Source organism: Suncus etruscus, chromosome 11 (genome assembly GCF_024139225.1).
Source record: "Suncus etruscus isolate mSunEtr1 chromosome 11, mSunEtr1.pri.cur, whole genome shotgun sequence".
NCBI lineage: Eukaryota > Metazoa > Chordata > Mammalia > Eulipotyphla > Soricidae > Suncus > Suncus etruscus.
In genome coordinates, this window is record NC_064858.1 from 48,777,938 (window position 1) to 48,800,986 (window position 23,049).

The following is a 23,049-nucleotide window of genomic DNA, read 5'->3' on the forward strand; positions in this document are numbered from 1 at the left end:
GGTCACACTCAATGAGGCTGCAGGAAAGTTTGTCTTGAACTAGAAAGTAGCTTTTCGGGCCCGGAGAGATAGCACAGCGGCGTTTGCCTTGCAAGCAGCCGATTCAGGACCAAAGGTGGTTGGTTCAAATCCCGGTGTCCCATATGGTCCCTCGTGCCTGCCAGGAGCTATTTCTGAGCAGACAGCCAGGAGTAATACCTGAGCAATGCTGGGTGTGGCCCAAAAATCCTAAAAAAAAAAAAAAGAAAGTAGCTTTTCTCCATGGAGTAGAACAGATAGCACCTACATCCCATGAGATGAGCTTCCAAGGTGACTTCATGCTGGAGCTATGTATCTGAGAACAATAAAAGCCCCAGAGGCAAGGGAGAAGGGCTTGGCCAGAACCTCTTCATTCACCTGGTGCCTCACATGTGCTCCTCCTCCTGGTCTTGAAAGAGCCCAGGTTAGATCTTCCTGGAATCTTCCTGAAGGTTCTAGTCCCCATTGGTGATCAGTTTTGAAAAATTGCTTTCCAGATACTGATGGGGAACCTGAAAGCAGCTGTTGGTAATAGTGGTTATCACAAATACCACTTCAAAAATACTAGCTCTGTGCCCCCTACCCAGAGCTTTTTCACCTCACAGAGCCATTATGCCAAGGATCTCAGGTGGTGGTTATGAATTCCTTCTTGGAGTGGTTCTTTTAAACATATAAAATAAAGAATTGTAAAATGAATCGTTTAGAGTGAGATACAGATGTAAAAACATTTTTTTTTTCAATTTGAGATATAGTCCTATTCCTTAACACATTAAATAGCAAGATCTAGCAGCCGTAACTACCATCATTTCAAAGTGAAGATGAGTAAGAGCGATAGGTGAAAATATCTGCAATGACTATAAAATGACATGAACCTATCTGATTCCGTGTGGTAATAAAGTCACCAGTTCATTTCATACTGCTGAGGCAAGCATTCATAATTAAGGGAAATGCTGTATTTCAGTATTTGCTAAAAGTTGTTTCTCTCTCCAGAAGTCTCTCCATAAAAAATGGTGTTGGGAAGCCCCTTTCTAATTGTGCATTTTAGTTGTCAGCAGTGATATGAAATGAAAAGTGTTACATTTGATTTGTTTATTTTGATAATATGTTGTTAGGTTTTTTCACACATTTGTATTATGTAGATAGAGTATTTGGCTAAGTGTTTAGTCAGTAAAGAAAGAGAGAAAAAAAGAAAGAGAGAGGGCTAGAAAAACCTTAGGTTCAAAGACTGCAAAAAGTTGTACAACTTTCAAGTATGAAAGCTTGAAAGTAATCCCATGTACATTTTTGTTTGTTTGTTTTGGGGGCACACCCAGCGACCCTCTGGGTTACTCCTGGCTCTGCATTCAGAAATTGCTTCTGGCAGGCTCGGGGGACCATATGGGATGCCAGGGATCAAAACTAGGTCCATCCCAGGTCAGCTAGATGCAATGCAAATGCCCTACCGCTATGGTATCACTTCGCTCTCTCCACATACATTTTTTTTAACTGGAAGTCTCTTTTTTTATACTTTCCCATGCTCCTACACACTATTTTTATCTTAAAGAATTAACCCAGTGCCAAGGTTATGTTGGTAAGTTAGTCTTTTGTAATCATGATGAAGAACGGGCATTTTTTCCTATGATTTAGTTAGAAAACACCTGAAGTACGTTGTTCCCTTCTGAGTGTCACAGTTTCAGTACACAGGATTCGTAGACTGAACTGATGGCAAAAGACCCAGAAACTGTCTTCTAGAAACTGTTAATGACTATGGCTGTGAAATTTAGAGACACCAAGAAAGGGTAGGAGGGAATATAGAATAGATTGGTATTGTTCCCCAAGGTAGAACTAAGGACTCTGTATTTACAACAGAAAAATTGGGGACTCTATTGAAGAATTCTGAAATGATTAGCTCTGCTTAGAAATGTGTCAGGGTTGACTAATGATACCAAAAAAGCTGAAACATTGATCTGTGTATTCATGTCATTCATTTCTTCAATGAACATTATTCACAATCAACTATATGTAGATGCTGAGGTAAATGCTGCATCTAGTGCCTAGCATCTACTGAGAGACAGACCACAAGTACAAATTTAAAAATATACAATGTGGGCCAGGAAGAGGGGTATGGCACATATCTTACAAATGTGTCTGAATACAATTCAATCCCTAGCACATTGGGGATGTTTATTGTTGGGAAAAGGGGTTAGGAAGGAGGCCCAACTATTTCCATTGTGACAGGCCCAATATTCTTTGTATACACACACACACACACACACACACACATACCCACACACACACTGCACACCACACATACATTAAACACATATACATACCACAGATGCCATCCTCTCCCCACATGTCCCATTCATACCCCACACAACACACTATACAAACACATATACACCGATCCCAACATCCCACCCATGCACCCTCATTACACAGACCATCCCACCCCACACATCTCTCCCAGCATACCACATAATATCCACATATAATCTTCCACATCATATTCTCCCACCAAACTCCCTCCCCTCCCACACTCCCTCATCTTAGTAAGCTCATCATTGAGGCTATGTCAGGCCTGAGCTCTCTTCAGCTTCAGATCAAACATGTCTTGAGAAAAGGAATCCTTTTCCTCACGATGAGAGGCACCCCTCTTTGTGAGGCTCCATTGGTGTGATGTTACTGTTCGGCAGGGTAGACAGGAGATTCTGAGTGACAACTCTAAGGGGAACCAAGAAGGCCCAAAGGGGAGACAAGGTTTAGAGCTAAATCAAGATTGGATTTCGTCATGAAAGGCAGAACTGGCAAAAGTATCATTACAAGGCATTAACCTCGTTACATACAGATGAACAAGCCGAGGCTGGGATTCAGAAATAAATTACACATAATAAACTAGACAGAATAGGCTGAGAGCAACATTAGCAATTATGCCTTAGGGGAAGAGAAGGGCAAGACAGAAAATTGGACCCCCAAAAGGGTACAGATCATCTCTGGACAGGGCTCTCCACACTCTTCCCTCCATTTTGCTGTGCTCCCTGGGTATTAACTTCAATTTTGTGAGGAGGTTTCCTTGGAGCTTGCCTATCTTTTGTTTTTATTTGCTGAAATGAGCGTAAGAAAGCCATTCAAAGGGCTTTTTCCCCCATTCACTGGGACCTGTCCATTTATGTGTGTTTCCAGCACAAAAGACTCCCATTTCCATTCAGCCAGAGCAGCCTGTAGCTTATGTCTGGGCCAAACCCACTCCTTCCTATTTTCTTCCAGGCTCATGGCTATAATTGGCTATAAAATTTTGACGGTGACCAGGCTCTGCTAGGGTGAGAGGAATACACATTTACTCAGCTCCTGTTCCCTTGTTGCTGAGGAACAGTTGAGAGACCAGCACCAGGTGTGATAAAACACAACTCTTTTTTTCTTTTTTTTTTTTGTTTTTTGTTTTTGGGCCACACCCAGCGGTGCTCAGGGGTTACTCCTGGCTGTCTGCTCAGAAATAGCTCCTAGCAGGCACGGGGGACCATATGGGACACCGGGATTAGAACCAACCACCTTTGGTCCTGGATCGGCTGCTTGCAAGGCAAAAGCCGCTGTACTATCTCTTCGGGCCCCACAACTCTTTTTTTTCTTACACACCAACTTCATTTTGGTTCTAAGTAGCAGGAAATAAATCCACAACAAGTGACCTGTGTTATTAACTTAATAAAAGCCCAAAGGTCGGAAGTCAGTGTTCAGTGGCTTCCTCAAGAACCTGGGTTACTTGACATCCCCTTGGGCTGTGGATTTTCATCCTCTGTCTTGAATTGTTTGGGCTGAAGTGGCTGCCACCATGCTGGTGTTCCATCTAAACAAAAGGAGGAAGTAGTGAGGCAAGAGTTTATATAAAAGGTGTACTCTTCTCAAGGTGAAAACTTAATCTTTCTACTAGGCTTCCTGGACTACATGGACAGAACGGTGCCATGGTCTCACCCTAGTATCCAATAAATAAGGGTAATAAAGAAAGTATCTGGCAATAGAGAATGGATTAACACGTGGATAGAGCCAATCATCCCCTTCCACAAGGGGTCTGAGACAAAGGCAGTAGGAATAACTATCCATGTTACCATCTTACAATGGGTGTGTAAGCAATCATTTGTGTTTTAAAATCAGGTAAGGGGAGAATTGTGTGTTACTATGGGCCAGACACTGGTCAAGCTTTACTGAGCTTTACTGTGCATGTCACAACTAGTAAGGACTCTATGGCACAAACACTGTTATTGCTTTCTTATATAAGGAAGGAAGTTGCGTCGCAAAGAGGTTAAATAGTGTATGCAGTATTTAGCTAGAAAGTGATGTTGTGTAGATTCAAACCCAGAACTCCTGGCATACTAGCCTATGTTGTCCTTCTTTGTGGAAGATGATAATATACTCCATGGAGCTCTTGAAGCAGGTACAGATTGCTCATCACAGCACTAGTAGCATTTCTCAACGGGTTACTATTTCCAGTTACTATTATACTGTCTTCTTCATAATCATGTTATCCATCAAGCATCATTAGCCTTATTCACAATTGAGAAAACCAGCATCCAACTCAGTTACTAAGTTACTGAGCTTATACAGTGAATGAGGGAGGGAGGGAGAGAGAGAGTAAATTCAAATTGTACCTCTGACTCCTCATCCCAGGTCATTTGTTCTGTGGCACCTGCTCCTAGATTTGGGAACACTGATTTGATAGCTGGGTTATTTACCAATGCTATTGGTCCAGGACATTCATTTGGAAAATAAAAATATTCTTGAAGAAGAGTCAGAAATGAAGGAAGCATTTTAGAAAGGATGAGGCAGTAATTTGTTTCCTTTCAGCATTTGGATCTACTCTTTCACAGAGTATCTCACCCCACCCCTAGCTGTGGCTGCCTGTGATGGTCATGATCATTGATGAACCAAAAACAGCTACTTTTTAGGCACCTGCTGCTTCTATTTGGTTTTTGCTTATGAATAACTGACAATCCATAGGCTGGTTCACTGTGCTGAGGGAGGAGGGAGCCTAGAGGCCTTCAACCAAAGATAGAGGTAGCAGAGCATTCCAGATGGCCAGAGAGAGAAATGACACCAAATTCTGTGAGTTAGCCTTAGCTATTTAATTAAGGTAATATGCATAATAAGCATAACGAGATGATCTTAAAGTTGAGCAATGCTGGTTTTATTTTAAAGGAATATGTAGTGTATGTGTGTGTGTGTGTGTGTGTGTGTGTGTGTGTGTGTGTGTGTGTGTGTGTGTGTGTGAGTCTAAAGGTCAGTTGGTTTTTCTTTATCTGCTCATAGTCATGAGGTACCCTTGTGCAAACAGTAATCTATTGTTCTGTTTCTTAAAACCTACAGAGATTTTTTTTTTTGACTTCAGTGTTCATAAGACAGTTTCTCATCTTCCCTGGCTGCTTGAAAGTATCTTTTCACAGGGGGAAAAAATCTGTAATGGGTTTTCCAAAACTCTCCTTCAGTGGAGCTCACAATGAAATGTTTCATGCAAAGAAGTCACTTTCTCTTAGGTTATGACATTTTTGCCTTGAAAAGTGATCACGACACAGGCGCAATCCTGGCTGGCTTATCTTTTCCTGCCGGCCCAACTTCGACAAAGAAATAGAAACGGTGCTTTAAAGGCTTCGGAAATCAATTTAGCTCATGAATCCATTTAGTTTAGATGTTAATGAAACTTGGTGGGTTTAAAAATAATGAATATTTAATCAGACAGAAATTGAAAGGCATAAACACAGTTGGCAATAATGTAAGGAAGTTAATAAGTTAGTCTTAGCCTCCCCCCCCATCCACCTCTCTTCTTCCCCAAATCAAGGGTGGTTGTCAGAGTTGGCACTGTTGCTTTTGGAGTTTACTGCTGTCCCATTGGCTCAAACCTAAACATGCCTTTGAATCCTTAGTACGGTTGGGAACTGAGCCCTGGCAGATCACATGCACTATCACACTGTGTTCAGTAGCTTCAGCTCGTAAACAGCTCTTCCTAGCTCCCTATCTTTCAGAGATTTGTGTAGCAAACTTGGCTTCCTAGCGTGGAAGGCAGGAAGCAGCAGGAAACACTTCATGCCTTTATAACGGGAAAGAAAGACATTTCTTTGGTCAACATTCCCTCTGCTTTGGGCGGAAAGTGAGGCTTTATTTAATAATGGGAAACAAGCATGTGATTAGATGTGCCCAGAGTCTCAGATCATTGATGTGCCTTTGGGATGTGAGTCGGGCTTCCGAGGCCCAGCGCTGGTGCTAGGTTTCCTCAACAGAGTCTGTCTGGTGGTTCTTGAGTCTTCTATCCACGATTTGGCTTTTCCCCCTTGAACTTCTGAATAAATAATCTTGAATTGGAGCCTTTTGTGGCTCCCTTTTCTGTAAATTCATAGTCCCCTCATCCTGCCTGCCATTATACTCAAAAGGAAGATCTATCTCACATCTTGAGGAATGGCTTTTGTTTGTTTAACCTCACAAAGCCAAACTCTATCTCAGATAAATTACAAAAGTATCCTGCAAACCACCAAGTGTAAGACTGTCTCCCTCCCAATTCAGCCCTGGACTCTCTCCATCATAGTTGTGGAGTTTTGGTCCATAGATCGGGGAGAGCAGGCCTTTAATATATACAAAGTAATTAATTATATTATATATACAAAGCAAACCAAGGTATATACAAAGCAAACCAAAGTTTTCGTGAGGTGGGCATGCATAGAGGATTACCAAGAAAGAGGGTGACAGGTTGCTTCTGGGCTCATGTTTAAGAAAATATATTTGAGGCTTCTTGACTCTTCTCTCCAGGTAGGCCTAAATGACATTTTCTTGTCAGGAGAACTGTTGTCATTGAAAATGATCTTTGTTTCTCTCTCATTAACATGTGTATGTTTGTGTTCATATTCAGAAAGAAGGGGATCAGCCTGAAAGAGTGAAACCAATCGCCTCATCCACCCTGATCCATTCTGACCTGACGTCTGTTTATGGCACTGTGGTAATGAACAGGACCGTTTTGTTCTTGGGAACTGGAGATGGCCAGTTACTTAAGGTTGGTTCTTTTCTGTGCCTTCCTCAATGCCGGGTTGAACAGCGAGTTATTCATCTTGTGCCTTTTATTTATTTTATTTTGTATTGCTTCTGGGTTATACATGGTGCCATACCAGCTGCTTGAAGGCTCCTCTGAGACCTCCAGAAATCGCCTGAAAGAAATTTCTAGACATCTATGTGTAATAATGTCTCAATATGAAATGAAGCACCAGCCACCTTGCTTCCCAGTTATTTTCCTTCTTTACTCCTGAGCTGTTGGAGAAAGGAGGGAGCCCCTCACACCTCACCCCTGACTCCCCTTTCTTGGGTCACTTCCCCTTGGGGTTCTCCTTTCAAATGGAAATGTTAGAAACACCTGAGTTCTCACAACTTCAAAGAGCTGAGAGATTATAGTTCTTGAAAAGAGAAGGAACAGGTGTCCCTTCCCTACAGCCCACTTGCCACCACAGAAGGGCTTTGTTTTCTGCCCTTTGTACCCAGGCCTGCCCCTGAAAAGTTAGAGATCTAAAATCCTTTGAGACTTCCATTGCCTTTTATCTCCTGGAACTAATTTTCCCCCCCATTGTATCTTACCCCCTAGTCAAGTCTGGATTTTCATTCCCTAGGGGGCGTGCCCATGAGAAGCAGAATAAAGGGAATCTTTTAGGTACTTCTAAGCTAATAGATTGGCTAGATTGGCTACTTCAGAGCTAATAGATAGGCTAAAAATTGATTTCACTTGTGTGACAGATTCTTCTTTTAGGAGAGAGAGCCACACAAAGCTTTCATTGGGAGACTCTCTGGAGGAATAAATGAGACTTGAGCCTCATAGTTGAGTATAGTTGAGTTCTTGCCCTTAGAAGAGCTCAAACAATGGAATCTATTTGGGTAACAGAGCCTCATTTATATAATGCTGGTCAAAATAATAATACTAATAATAATAACAACAACACTGGTCAATTTCCACATTCATACTTTGATATCATCAAATCATCTCCACACTTCAGTTTATTAAGATCTTACAGCTGGGAAGAGGCCTGACAGTACCATGCTGTCTCTTATATTGAAGTTGGATAGATGAGGGAATGATTCTCAAATAGGCATGTAATCTTCCCTAATAACTTGGAAGATCTCTGACATTTGAGATCTGTTTGAGATTCTAGTGAAATGGATTTCCAACTGCTAACTTGACACCTTCAATTCAGGAGATGGGTTACTCCTGGCTCTATGCTCAGAAATCACTCCTGGCAGGCTCGGGGGACCATATAGGATGCTGGGATTTGAACCAATGACCTTCTGCATGAAAGGCAAACACCGTACCTCCATGCTATCTCTCTGGCCCCTGTGAATTTTGTTAATGATAAATGTTGACTATGGCACAGGGCTTAAGCTGGGCAAAGACTGCTTTTTCTGTGGATGCCACTATGTACTTAAAGTTACCATTGAAAAATAATCTATGGAAGAGATAATGCTGGATTTGCTCTTAGGTTGTGATTTCCTTATCACTTTCAACTCCAAACATTTTGGATGCTTATTGGACACTCTCTGCATCTAGGGCAGCAGGCCTGATTGGGAACTGTGTTCTTTTTGTCCCCTCAGGCTGGGAGTCCGCTGATGCTTCAGCTCAGATTGGAATGAGAAGGTCACAAATTGATTATCACCAATGGATCTCCCATTCATAATTGTGTGATCTTATAGTAGAGAATCCTATTTTTTCCAAATGAAATGAGATCATGCCAATCACCTAGAAAAATGATGGGGGCCCCTCATTCTGCCTTTTGTGCATTTATCCCTGTTCATGCCATCCCATTGAGCTCTTCTCCAAGCTTGAATAGTCCAGCCAGGCTTCTACACCTTCACCCACTTTCAGTCTCTTTCCTGAAGTTCTGGCTATTTTACACCAACCAGGATGGCAATTCAGTGCAAGGGCCTAAGGGCAGTGCTCAGATCCTGCCCTGTAGTGCCACTCTCAGCAGTGTTCAGGAGACCATATAATGCTCCATCTAGTGCTTGGAGGCAAACCTTGTTTGAGGCACATGCTGGGCATGTGCCGTAACTGCTGTTCTATCCCCAGTCCCCTGGAATGTTTTCTTATTTTCTCGGCTTGGCTGCATCTTCTATTCCTGCTTTGGTTCTGCTCAAGCCCCTCCTCCTCTTAGAGTATTCCTAAGCCTGGATCGATCCTATTTTCCCCTCATCTGCTACAAAACTCATTATCTGTATCATACTTTGGCTCATTACAAATGTCTTGCTTTGATACCCAGCCTTTTCAATTGTGTTTGTTTTTGCCTTCCCAGCTCAAATTTAAGCTTCTTGTGAAGGGGGCCTGGGATTCCCACAGCCTGCTCCAGTGCTTAGTGCCTGTTACGCATCTGATTTAATCTGTTTTCTTTGGAGGAAACCCAGTAACATATGGGAGGGAGTTTGTTTGTATACACATTCTTTTAAAGTATACATTGATCATCTCTTCCTGTTGTGCTTCCTGGGGAAAGGTAAATACCCATCAGTCATTGCCTACAAGTTGCCTGCCATGAATAGACATCTCCGTAGCTACACCATCCCAGTCAGGCCGATCGGACCCATTAACCTGGCAGAAGAAGTTTCCATCATTCCTTTCTGGGCCTCCTTACCAATTATCTCTTCAGATTGGGATATATTTGAGGAATATTTTGACAAGAACACTGTTTCCCAAAGCTGAGCCAACCAAACTGTTACATGGTAAATTGGAGGTGAAGGAACACTTGGCTATAAATAATTCCCTGGGGGGTGGCCTGGTTTTGGCTGTCCTGTTTGTTCACCCTAATAGCTTGTGTGCAGCTGGTCGCTGGTGAATGGAGGGGTGACACCAGAGGTGTGGCACCACACTGCAGCCTCAGGCTGAGGAATAGGGAGAGGGGCTGATGGAAGTGTTGCTTATTCTGAGCCTCTGTTTGGAATCCCCATTCAAAAACATCACCTGCAACCTGTTTTATTTATTTATTTTTTTGACGGAAGAGCAGGGAAGCCTGACTATTGGTCTTGTACTGTGACTGCAGATGTTTATGTATTACTTCCCTGGTGCCAGTTATGCATCCCATATGCATCCCACATGAGTGGATTCACTCAACTCACTTCCTAACCCTATCAGTTCTTGTCCCATTGGCCCTTTGAGAAAATGTGGGCACACGAGAAATGAGAAGTTTACCAAATTTTACATGACAGTGTAGCTAAAATGTGAACATGTCAGAGAGGCCCGTCATTCTCCTCCATATATCTGAGACATGAGTAGCCTTGACAAGCTTGTTGATGGGTCCCTTGGTTGGGGAACCTCCTGGGGGCTTAGAGAGTTCTTCAAGGCACAGGGGAGGATTCCAGACCCAGAAAGTGACAAACCCTTCAATTTGAGAAGTACCTCCCAAACAAGATGATCTTTTTGAAATCAAACCCAAACTCCTGCTTTCCTAAAAAAGGATCCTTCCTTCGAGGTTATTTTTGACTACCAGGGAGATCCTTGCCAGGCTTTCTAGCGTAGCCCAATCATTTCTGAAAGGTCCTCAGGTCTGCTGAATGCAGAATTCAGGAGGCAGCTCCTGAAGTTATCCAGAGTCCAAGGGCCCAGGAAGGTACAGATAATTCCTATCTCCCCATACTCAAATACTTCATGCTTCTACTTTGCCAGACTTATTTCTAGAATTGTTGGAAGAGGTGAACATTGATAGACACTAACATGACTTCTTAAGCTTAAGCATAGAGGTACTGAACTGCATCAAGAAAACAACACTAAATTCCACCCCACCGGCTGGAGGAAGAGAAGAAAGTGGATTTAGATCACCCATGGCCTGAGTCCTCAGTTCCCCTGAACATAGCTGATGGCATTTGACCAGGTTATAGAGCATATGCTGGCTTGTACAAGAGATAGACATGATAGTCTGGTTTTTTTTTTTACTACCACCATCAACACAACCACCATGATTAAACCACTACCACCATCACCATCATTACCATTTCCTCCACCACCACTACCAGTACCACCACCATTATTACCACCACCTCCACCACCATCTTCACCCCTACCTTCATCATCACCATTACTATCACCATCACCACTAACACATATCTTCACACACACATGATAACTGACTTCTTAAATTTCTGAGTACCTCTTATTTATAGTTTAAGTATATTTTTTTGGTTTTTCGGGCCACACTCATTTGATACTCCTGGCTAAGTGCTCAGAAATTGCCCCTGGCTTGAGGGGGGGCATATGTTATGCTGGGGGATAGAACCGTGGTCCTTCCTTGGCTAGTGCTTGCAAGGCAGACACCTTACCTCTAGTGCCACCTAGCCGGCCCCTATAGTTTAAATATTATCTGGTGAGACTGGAGCAGAACAATAGCACAGCAGTAGGGCATTTGCCTTGCATGCAGATGATTCGGGACAACCTGGATTCAATCCCTGGCATCCCATATGGTCCCCTGAGCCTGCCAGTAGCAATTTCTGAGCACAGAGCCAGGAGTAACTTCTGCGTGCCGTTGGGTGTGGCCCAAAAACAAAAAAAAATTATCTGCTATTTTACTGTTTTACTTAATATAAAAGTAATATGTGCTCATGAAGAAAGTTATGCAGTTGTAGGACATGAAGGGAAACTAGAAGATAAATAGCTTTCATACTGTCACAAAGAGACAATCACTCAATATTTTAGATTTTTTTTAAATGTAGAGGTTAAACTATCCAATTTTGCATCCTTTCCCTCCCTTTGGTTAATGAAGGAAAATGCTTATATGAAAATGTTAATACAAACCTTTTGTAAACAGTGTTTTAAAATAGCTGTATAATGTTCTGTTATGTGGAAATGTTTATTTTGAGCATAAGCCAAGATATTGAATCACTCTTAAAGTGCTTTCACAGATAGGCCCTTCTTCCAAGGAGCCTGGCCCTCCCTCCAAAGGTACGATTTGACTACTGAGTGGAGAAACTCAGGACTTGATACTAGTGCTAATACAGTTCCTGGTTCCTTTATGAGATTTTTAGAAACATTGATGCACTTTGGAGCTGAAAGGGCCTTGGAGAGCCTTTGCTTTGCCCCTGATTTCGTTGAATGCTATTCTGATGGCCGTGAAACATGTTATGTCCAGCCATTCCTACCCTTTGCCCGGTTATTCGGTTATTTCCTCATTATACTTCCTTTCTGAAAATGATTGTATGCTATAATTTTTCCATTTGTCAGCATTTCCACTGGGATTAGCTGAGAAATTACAGCCACACAACACTCAGCTCTCAGAATCAAGACAAGCACACATCACAGAGCCCAGCCACGCCAGTGCACACTTTTGTAAATACTGAAACTTTCTCCACATTGTGCTGTGGTGTCTTGTGTGTCTGTGATTCTGGTCAGCTGCCAGAGCCATCTCCTAGAGAAAATTGTCTTTATTTCAAGGGAACACTGGAATCTTTTTTCAGTGGTTCCAGGTGATAAATAGGTAATAATGAAAAAAAATGATAAATAGGTAATAATGGGATATGCATGACATATAAATGAAATGAAATAGAAAATTCATGCCCGTAAACCTTTCTTAGTAGCAGAAGAGATAAGAAGGCTGTGGTTGTGGAATATAACAGCTAAGAGTGCTGGCCTCCTCCTTTGTGCCTAGTGTTAGAATCATTGTCTGAAGTACTTCATTTGCTTACCTGTTGATCCTGGCCCGTCACTGTAATCTCAAGTGTGAGCCACTAGTGGTCCACACCTCAACCTGTTAGTATTCACAACCTCATACTCTCATCTCTGTTACCATAAAGGGACCAAATCCTAAATGAAGCGCCAAGATTTAGGGAACTTGAATGGAAGCCATCTCTCCTGCTCATAGACCATGAGAATCTACAGAGATGAGAAATTTTGTGTTTTCTGTTTCATATTGGAGTTTATGGATAATGCCTAGATGCAGAGATGGTGGTTTCACTCAGGGGCTGCTGAGGCTACTGTGGTTTTCACTAATTTCTGTGCTGGGATTGGCCTTGGCCACCGAGCCAAGCAAAGAGGCCGTGGCGTCTGCTCTGGGGGCAGCAGATAGCTTCTGGGAACCCCAGCATTTTTGCAATTGGCTCTTGAAGAGCAAAGGTGGGAAGCATGTGTTTCAGTAGGTTTCTGGAATGACTGGGGAATAGTGAGCTACTGTGGTTTCTCTCTGCACTCCCTGTGCTTCTGAGGACTCTGATGCCCTTTGCCCACCATCATTAGAGAAGTACTGCTCAGGCCCTTTGAGCCAAGAGTAGCAACCAAAGGGCTACTCCCAACGTGGCTTTCAGGAGTGAGACTCCCTCCGGTTCCACCACGTTTTTCCACCACGTTTTTCCTGCAATCAAAGGTAGACTATATCTCATAATGCCCGAGGAGTCTGCCTTACCTTTGCTGCTTATCTTTTTTTTCCTAGTGAAAATGAAAGATTAAAATAAATCAGAAAACATTTTGCAAGACCAGTAGTGCCTCAGAATGATCAAATCATGAAAAGCTTATCACAGGGAACTCAGGGTATGACTTGGAGCTGTAAATAGGGTTGCAGGTATATAGGGGATGGCCAGTGTATGACATATAAAAACACTTGGAAACATCATGACTTGGAAATGGACCCCTCTAGGCTGTTCAGAAGATGTTGTTCACCGTTCCCACATTTTGTTCATGGCCATTGAATTTCCCAGAGGTCACTTTGGTGGGACCCATGAATCTAGGACTTATGGTCCAGTCTGTGCCTCTCTTTCTACCCATATTGAAATCTATCTATATTGAACATAAAAGTGATTTGCCTCCATCTTTCTATGAATCCTTATTAACTGTAGAATTGAAGTATATTAATGCTATTAGTTTTGTGTGTGTGTGTGAGTGAGAGAAAGAGAGAGAGAGAGAGAGAGAGAGAGAGAGAGAGAGAGAGAGAGAGAGAAAGAGAGAGAGACATGTATTTACCTTTTGGCAAAAAAAAAAGATATTTGCCTTTTGGCAAGTTAGTCCCTCTTAGACATCAGGAATAAGATTTGGTGTCAGATACTTTTGATTTTAGGATGCTTATGGTTTTTCCACTTCCTGATGATAGTAAAAGAAATGTCATCTTTTGTTTCATTTTTCTCCCCTATGTTTTTCTCACTGTGCCCGCTTTCTCGTGGGTGGTGTTGAACTTGTTCTGTGACTGCCTGGATAGTGTGGAAGTCTCACTTGCCCTACATTTCGGGGTTATAACAGAGAGGTGTTCTGGGAGGCCACAAAAATCCTCAAGCCAGCTCAGAGCCTTCCCTGAGGCTTTAGGAGATGTCAAGAGAATGTGGGGTAATATGAAGGAAAACTCTCACCGGAATAATGTGCTCTCCGCACATTGTGTGTCCAGCGGGGGAAACCTGAGAAACCTCAGAAGGCCCGATTATGAATAGAGGAATATTTTTTCATTTAATAATTATCTATGTACCACTTGTTCATATGTAGCACACTGTTTTAGGTGCTGAGGATGCATAAATATGCTCCCCGGGTCTGCTTAAAGTGGAAGGGGGGTGATATAGGAAAGGCAGCAAACAAGTATGTGGGTCTGTCAGTTAGGAAGCCACTTCAGTCAGTGAAAAATTTTGTGAAGAGAACAGCAGGGGGTGAGAGTGGGGTACCAGAGAAGTATGAGAGGAAGTGATGCTTGAGACTCAGAGGGTAAAGGGGCAGAGGCTTGGGCTGACTTAAGCTGTGAAGGGAATATAAGGGCCTATTGGTACATATTTGTTCATAAACAAATATGAACTCCCATCAAGCCCCAGGACTCTCTCTTCTCTCTCTCTCTCTCTCTCTCTCTCTCTCTCTCTCTCTCTCTCTCTCTCTCTCTCTCTCTCTCTCACTCTGTGTGTGTGTGTGTGTGTGTGTGTGACTTGTCCTATTGAATGAGACTTCTCTTTTGCAAAAATGAAGCTACTTTCTTTTTGAAGGGGGTGTCTACTCCTAGTTATTCCACAAGTTCTAAATCACTCCTGACAGAATGCTGAGGACCATTTGCTGAGGGCTGAATTAAGTAGACTTTGTGCCTTATCTCCTATAATATCTCTCCAGGCCCAAGTTGTCACTTGGGTTACCATGACTCAGGGTTTACTCCCTGCCTCATAGATTGTGTTCTTTGCCTGAACTGCCTGGCAAAGAAGAGACTTTTTTCCGTGTCCCTGTCCTTCTGGTTGACTTCCTGTGTGGCCGTTGATGTAAACTTTGCAGTTGGAAGATGCATGTGACTGGTTAGTGGCCTGGGCTGGTGGGACCCAAGGGGGTGTTGATGAAGACAGGAGAGGGACAGATCTCTCTTTCCCTCTTTGTCTATCTGTCTCTGTTCTGCTGAGGCACAAGAGAGAGGAGGACAGCCTATTAGAGGCCTTGGACCTTCAACTCTCAGCCTTTTTTGGCACAGTTCGTGGTGATGAAAATAAAAACTTTGCAGCCTCAGGGTTAGGATAATTTTCTACAATTGATTCATTTATTCACAATTTACTTTTGAAACAAAACTTTTTTTTTGAGTTTGGGTCACACCCAGCGGTGGTCAGGGGTTACTCCTGGCTCTACGCTCAGAAATCGCTCCTGGAAGGCTCAGGGGTCCATATGGGATGTTGGAATTCGAACCACTGTCATTCTGCATGCAAGGCAAACGCCTTACCTCCATGCTATCTCTCCAGCCCCTTACTTTTGAAATTTAAGAGATTACATTGACACTAAAATCTTTCAAAGAGCCTAGACTGCAGAGACAATTTCTGACCTACAGTGAGACCAGTGTTGTTGGGATTTTGGGGAATCTTTCCAGAGACTAATTTTTAATATTATTTTTTATTGAGTTGCTGTGATTTGTAAAGTTATTTATAGAAGAATCTCAGGTGTACAATGTTCCAATACCAGTCCCACTACCACCTTGTCCCTAGGTTCCCTCCCACCCTCATTCTGCCTCCTTGACAGAAATAGTTTCAAGTCATTGTAGTCTGGGTCTTATCTGACAGTGTTATTGGCTTTAAAGTTGACAGCACTCATGTGCCCAAGGCTCCTGGACCCTGGTCCTGTTACTTCCCATTCTCTTCCTCTTACCCCCACCCTCTTGATATACTTCTTTCTGTCTTTTTCATTTATAGTCTAGGGTCAATGGTGATCTAGGTCTCCCTGATTTAATACATTGCATTTTATTGTCCTATTATTCTTAATGCCACACATAAATGAGATCATCTAGTATCTGTACTTTTCTTCTAATTAACTTTACTTAACATGGTATCCTCCTATTCCATCCAAGTTGCAGGTATGATATGATTTCATCCTTCCTAAGAACTGAATAGTAATCTATTGTGTACATTCACAATAACTTTATTCTCTACTTAGCTACCATTGAATAGCTGGATTGATTCCTGGCTATTGTCTACAAGCCAACAAAAGTAAATAATCTTTCCTCTTTATTAAAACATGTCTATATCTCTTCAAATATAAACAATATATACAAATATATAATTAGGGGCCAGAACGATAGCACAATAGGGCATTTGCCTTGCACGCAGTCAACATGGGACAAACATGGGTTTGATCCCCAGCATCCATTCTGAGCACTGCTGGGTGTGGCCCCAAAACAAAACAAAACATAAATATATATATGCATATTAAACATGTCTATGTGTATTCAATATATGCATATATCACACATAAGGCTTTCCAGTAATTTTTATTACTTGTTTGTTGTACTATTATTTACTTTTTCCAACCCTTGTGGCCAGACATTTATTGTTCTTTCATTCTATTGTTTCTAACAGTGCAGTGAATATTTCTGCATAGATCATTTTACATAGATGTTTAAGGCTGTGGGGCTCAGGAGTCCATTCACTGTAACTGAGTGAATCAATACCAGATTGTCTTCCTGAGAAGAGTCTCACCATTGCTGAAGGTCAACATCTGTAGTGCCCAGAACAAGCTTCAGTACATACTATTTTAGAGGGTTTGTCTAGGAAGTTACTTACAAGCTCTACACATTGTACCCTTTGGTAATTTTTTAAGCATACAAGAAAGGAAGACTTCTATGCTCTAATTCAAAATTCTAGGGAAAATATTGGCATCTTATCACCAAAGTATTAGGCAAATAAATCAGTGTTGCCCCAGTGAGGTCTTTCTTTCTCCAATTTTAGGATATATGTGCTGCTGAATCAAGCACTTTTTCTTTCAACCATGCTTCATATGCTTCAACCATGTAGGAGTAAATAAAAATTTAAAAAAATCCAATAAAAACTGTAATGCAGTTTTCTACTTAAAATGAACCAGGGTGGTGGTTTATAAATTAGACTTTCCTTTTTCTTTTATTTATTTATTTTGGTTTTGGGGCCACACCTGGAGGTGCTCAGGGTTTACTCCTGGCTCTGCACTCAGAAATTGCTCCTGGCAGGCTTTGGAGACCATATGGGATGCCAGGGATCAAACTCAGGTAAACATCCTACAGCTGTGTTACTTCTCCAGCCTCTACTTTTTCCTTTCAAAGCAAGTACCAGACACTGAAATCACTCACACACATTTTATTAAACATCTCCTAAAACTATGATTATTTTATTAAATAACTTTAACAATGAAGTTATTTTTACAACCAACACAATATCTATTAATTCTTGAGAATCATCTGAGTCCATATTTTCCTAATTAGGTCAAGAATATCTTTTTTTTTCCCCTTTCATGGCTTTTGTTCATATTGATATCTAAATAAGGTCTTCAGAGCTAGTTTACTCTGTTTCTCTCTCTTTATCTGGAATCTTGATTTGGAAGCCATTCTTTTTTCACAGCCATTGGCTCTTCACATTGATCTCTCTTTGTAGACTGGGCTTTCTTTTTCTCAGGGTGTTCTTTACCTTATTCTTCTCTTTTATTTCCTATTACTAAGTGGAAACAAGCACAAAGACTTGGCCTAATTCCATTTCAGTTCTATAAAAATGGATGGTTGTCCCAATCAATTTTTGTTTGTTTGTTTTTAGCCAAACCTACCTGCGCTCAGGCCTTACTCCTGGCTCTTTGCTCAGGGATCACTCCTAGCATTGCTCAGGGATCATATGGGAAGCAGTAATCGAATCTGGGTTGGACACATGCAAGAAAAGTGCCCTGTCCCTACCTACTGTATTATATCTATTTAGCCCCAAGCTTTTTATTTTTTGTTTTGTTTAGGGCCACACCCATCAGTACTCAAGTGTTATTCTTTGCTCTGTACTCAAAATTACTCTGTCAGTGCTTAAGGAACAATAGGGGATGTCAAGAATTAAACTTGGGGTGGTCATATGCAAGGCAAGTACCCTATCTGCTGTACTAATTCTTTGGCACCAAGCCTTTCACTTTTTATTGTTTTGTTTTTGGGCCATACTCAATATCACTCAGAGATTACTCCTGAGTCTGCACTCAATAATTATCCCTGGAGTTACTCAGGGAACCTTATGGGGTACCAGGAAATGAACCCAAGTTAACCCCATGCAAAGCAAGTACCTTATCCACTGTCTGCTTCTCCAGCTTCCTCAATTTGATGAGAGGATTTCCTCAAGAGAGGTGAGGAATAGTATTTCTTCTCTTGAGCATATTTTTTAAAATCAGTTGTTTTTTTCTTTTTAAAAATATCATATTCCAAAAAAATATCATCTTCCTATAGGCCACTGGCTATATGCGACAAGTGTGATTGAGGAGGAACTAAATGTGTAAATGGGCCTTATCTGACAAGGGGTTACATTACTGAATAGGGCAGCCTTAGAGTCATTTTGGCAAGATTCTTAGAAGCACAGAGCTTTTCTGTTCCCTTAGGACTGAAATGCGTCTCCCTTTTCTAAAGTTACATTTAATGTATAGCAAGAGTGACATTTACAAACCTGTTACTGGATTTAATGAGCAATTTATGGTTTCTTAGTGAGCCTCCAGTTACCCCAAATTCACCTGGGCTCTACTGAGTGCAGCACAATGGAAAGAAGTTACCTTCAGAAGAGAAAGCCAGGCCTTGCCCTGTGCCAACTTGTTAAGGAGCCCTTCATTAAATAGCAAGTGCCTGGTCGGCATCAGGATATGTGGGTAATGACGTATTATTGGTCAGTTGTGTGAGTGTCAATTTTTAGAAAATAATCTAAGGAGGTTTCTTTTGGGGGAGGGTGGGGTTGGGCCACATCTGGCAGCACTCAGGGGTTACTTTACACTCCGCTCTCAGAAATTACATTTCTTAGGCTCAGGGGACCATATGGAATATCAGGTCAGCAATGTACAAGGTAAATGGCCTATCTGCTGTGCTATCACTTCAGCCCCTAAGGTGCCATTTTTATCCTATTCATATTATATGCTCAATAGATGTCCACAATGGTAAGAGATATGAATATAGATGGGTTTTTTATGTTTTTTTTTGGGGGGGGCCACACCCGTTTGATGCTCAGGGGTTACTCCTGGCTAAGCGCTCAGAAATCGCCCCTGGCTTGGGAGGACCATATGAGACGCTGGGGGATCAAACCATGGTCCTTCCTTGGCTAGCGCTTACAAGGCAGACACCTTACCTCTAGTGCCACCTCACTGGCCCCAAATATAGAGGTTTTAATCTGTATTAAAACATATATTTTAATGGATTTGGTCAAACTGACAAATGCTGAAAATCTTCACTTTGGAAAGATTTGGAAAGTTACAAAAGTGATTGTGACATGGTCCTGACCCAAAGGAGTTTGTAATCAGGTAACAGATTGGATCTATTGAGTATTCATTATGTGCTAAACATCTTTTATTATTCAAATGTGATCCTTAGAGCAATTATCTGCAAGGTCAGTGTTATTAGTCCTGTTTGATAGATGAGGAAATTAAGCCCAGATTTGTAGCTTAGTGACTAATTTAAACAAGCACAGCTACTTAAAGGGCAGAGTCCAGATTCAAACCTACTTTTTAAAATTAAAAGTAAAAATTAAAAGTAGATTTAAAACTACTTTAAAACATTGAGGTAATAATGGCTGTTACAGTAGTGTGAATGTTTGTGTCAGAGGCGTGTAATGTTAATCTGTCACACTAACACTAATAATAGCCTTTTAGCACTGTCCATGTCCATGGACTCCTCCCCCACTCTCCACTCTGCCCTGGCTTCATTACCTCAGTTCTATTGTCAAGGGTCCAAATTTTTCTTTTTTTTTTTTTTTTATTGGACATTGCTTATGTCTTTGCTTTGTTACTTTATGTTCCACTTCTGAGTGAGATCATCTCACTTATCTACTGACTTATTTTACTTTTACTTCATATGACACCCCCTGGTTCTATTGAAGTTATAACAAAGGCAAAATTTCATCTTTGATAGTCGAGTAGTCTCCCATTGTGTTTGTAGAGCACAATTTATTTACTCATCTGTTGTTGGGTATTTAGGTTGTTTCTAGACCTTGGCTATCATAAATAGTATTGCAATTTATATAAAACAAAGGTATGTGCATATCTTTTCAAACTGCTTCCCCCACCCACCCAGATCATATGATAGTTGTAGTTTTTGTTTTGTTTTGAGGAGTCTTCACACTGTGTTTTAAAGAGGCAGAATCAGTTCACCTTCCCACAGAGGTGAAGGACGGTTCCTTTTCTGCCATGCCTGGAATCACTTGTTGCTTTTGACCTTTGTAAAAAGGTGACAGTTGAAACTCTCATGGTCAGAAATTTGCATTTCCCTAAATCAATGATGATGAGCATTTTTCTGGGTGCCCATTGGCTCTCGTCTATCTTCTTTGTGTAGTGTCTGTTCAACTTTTTTCAGGGCTACTTTATGCTCAAGAATTTCTCCTGGAGGACCAGGAAGAGTTTGGGATGGAATCTGGACATCCTATGTGGAAAGCATGTGTTCAGTCTGTTGAGCTATCTTTCTCTGTCTTGCAGTTTTGATTTTCAGGTTACATCTGACGGTGCTCAGGACTTATTCCTGGATCAGTGCTCAGGGATTAATCCTGGTAGGACTCTGAAGACAGTACTTAGTGCTAGAGATTCAACCCAGCTCACCACATGCATGGCAAATGCCTTAATCCTTGTACTATCTCTCCAGCCCACTCTTTCTAGTTAGGGGGGAAGAGGTTTAGTTTTATTATTTTATGAGTTCACCTATTTTTCTAGTCCCATGACTAGTTTTATAGCCTCTTTCTAATTCTGTCTACTCATCCTGTTACTCTTCTGCCCAAAACCTACAGAAATATTCTATTATCTTGAGCCAGATGCAAAATTTTGGCTTGACCTATAAGAACCTGCCTATCTCCTTTTGTCCACTCTGCCTTCCTATTAACTGCCTGCCTTCTAGTATAGGCAACTTTAGCTAATTAATTAGCTAATTAATTAGGACTTGTTTACCTCATCTGAGAGCTAAATCACTCCATGTAAGTAAGTGGACGGAACCTCCTAAATGAACCTGAGCATCAATTCTACAACTCCTGAGCTCAAGCTGTTTGTGCCCACGTCACTTGCTAGTGAATTGGAAAAGTTGTCTGTTTCCACTCCCTTACATGCCTGTGCATGTCTACAAAGGCTCACTGTCATTTTCCAAGCATTGTGTATATTCAGGAAAGTTGGGTAATGTATAATTTTAAGCCCACTCTGCTTGCATTTTCTATGTAAACACATTTACTTGTTTGAGTCCATTGCATTTTTCTGGCTACATTAAACTAGCATTATGGAATCATGTGAAAGAATCAAAGTAACACATGTAGATCTTGGCCCAAGGCCCCTTCCTATAGTTTTAAGATCACTCTTGGCATCAGATTAAGGATGCAACCTGACTTTAAAGACTCGCTTGGAGTGTGATATTTATAAAGGCAGAAATGTGATGACCTTGCTGATGACTGAACATGGGAGAAAGATCAAGAACTTCAATTAGCCAGTTCATTTCGTTAGAGAGAAAGTGATTTTTAGAATCACTCAACAAATTTGACCAGCGTGGTATGCAAAATATTTAATAGAGATCTTATTTCTCTTTTGGAAAAAAATAGGTTATTCTTGGTGAGAATTTGACGTCAAATTGTCCAGAGGTTATCTATGAAATTAAAGAAGAAACGCCTGTTTTCTACAAACTTGTCCCTCATCCTAAAGAGAATATCTACATCTATTTAACAGCCGGGAAAGAGGTAGGTCAAAATGCTATTTATTGCTTCTGACAGACAAATTAAAATTAATTGATATCATTATCAAGTAGTAGAGCTTTTACTTTTGACTTCCAAGTTTCAATACTGCTACAGGCTTCCAGCAGACCCATAGCTGGGTTTCAGAGGCCTGGAATTAAAAAACCTACTGTCAGTAAGTAACCAATAAATTTTACCTACTTAACAATTTTACTATTGGCTATATTTCTAACGCCAAGTTCTTTAGAGGAGGGTGTGCTTGCAAATGGGTGCATAATCAGGAAGGTGACTGAATTTATTCATTTATTCTCTCGGCACTGAGAGGTAAAAGATGCATTTATGAATCTACCCAATGGGACTGGTTTTGGGGGTTGGGGGTTAATATCAGGTCACAGTCTCATACACATTCATGAACCAGGAGATTTATGGCGTCCACTTTTCTCTTAATTTATTGGGCTATTTTGTTTTGGTTCGTTTTCACTTACTGAAATTTTAAAAGAGACCTATTTGTGTTTGGTGTATTTGGTGTTTTTGTTTTACATTTTCCTCATTTATAGAAAGTGCTCTCCCCAAGAAAAGAAGCAACTAATTTAGAGGGAAACTAATTTGTATTGAGTTCCTACTGACTTGGACAGTAATTATTCTTCTAAGGACAGTTTCTTTAGATGCATTGAGTTGTGTATTCACACACATTTACCCACACCTAGTAAATAGTGTTAATAAAATGTTAATAATTTAATGAGGTAAAATTACTCTGAGACTTGGGAGGTTAAGTTACTCTCTCAGGGATAGAGATAGAAGAGGCCTTGTCAGGGCTTGGACTTAAACAACCCTGATGAACTCCAGTAGCTGAAGTTCCAAACTACTAAAAATCTAGCAGCTGGGGCTGGACAGATAGCATGGAGGTAGGGCACTTGCCTTGCATGCAGAAGGATGGTGGTTCAAATCCCGGCATCCCATCTGGTCCCCTGAGCCTGTCAG

The 23,049-nt window shown here is 41.3% G+C and overlaps 1 protein-coding gene across 1 annotated transcript in view; it reads left to right on the plus strand.

The window, feature by feature from the left end:
* The window catches only part of PLXNC1 (plexin C1), a 190,696-nt gene that overhangs the window by 12,540 nt on the left and 155,107 nt on the right, over positions 1 to 23,049 (plus strand). The window contains exons 2-3 of the mRNA XM_049782862.1: positions 6,884 to 7,024; positions 21,940 to 22,074. Of these exons, the coding sequence (XP_049638819.1) occupies positions 6,884 to 7,024; positions 21,940 to 22,074 (276 nt within the window). The remainder of the gene's footprint in view (positions 1 to 6,883; positions 7,025 to 21,939; positions 22,075 to 23,049) is intronic.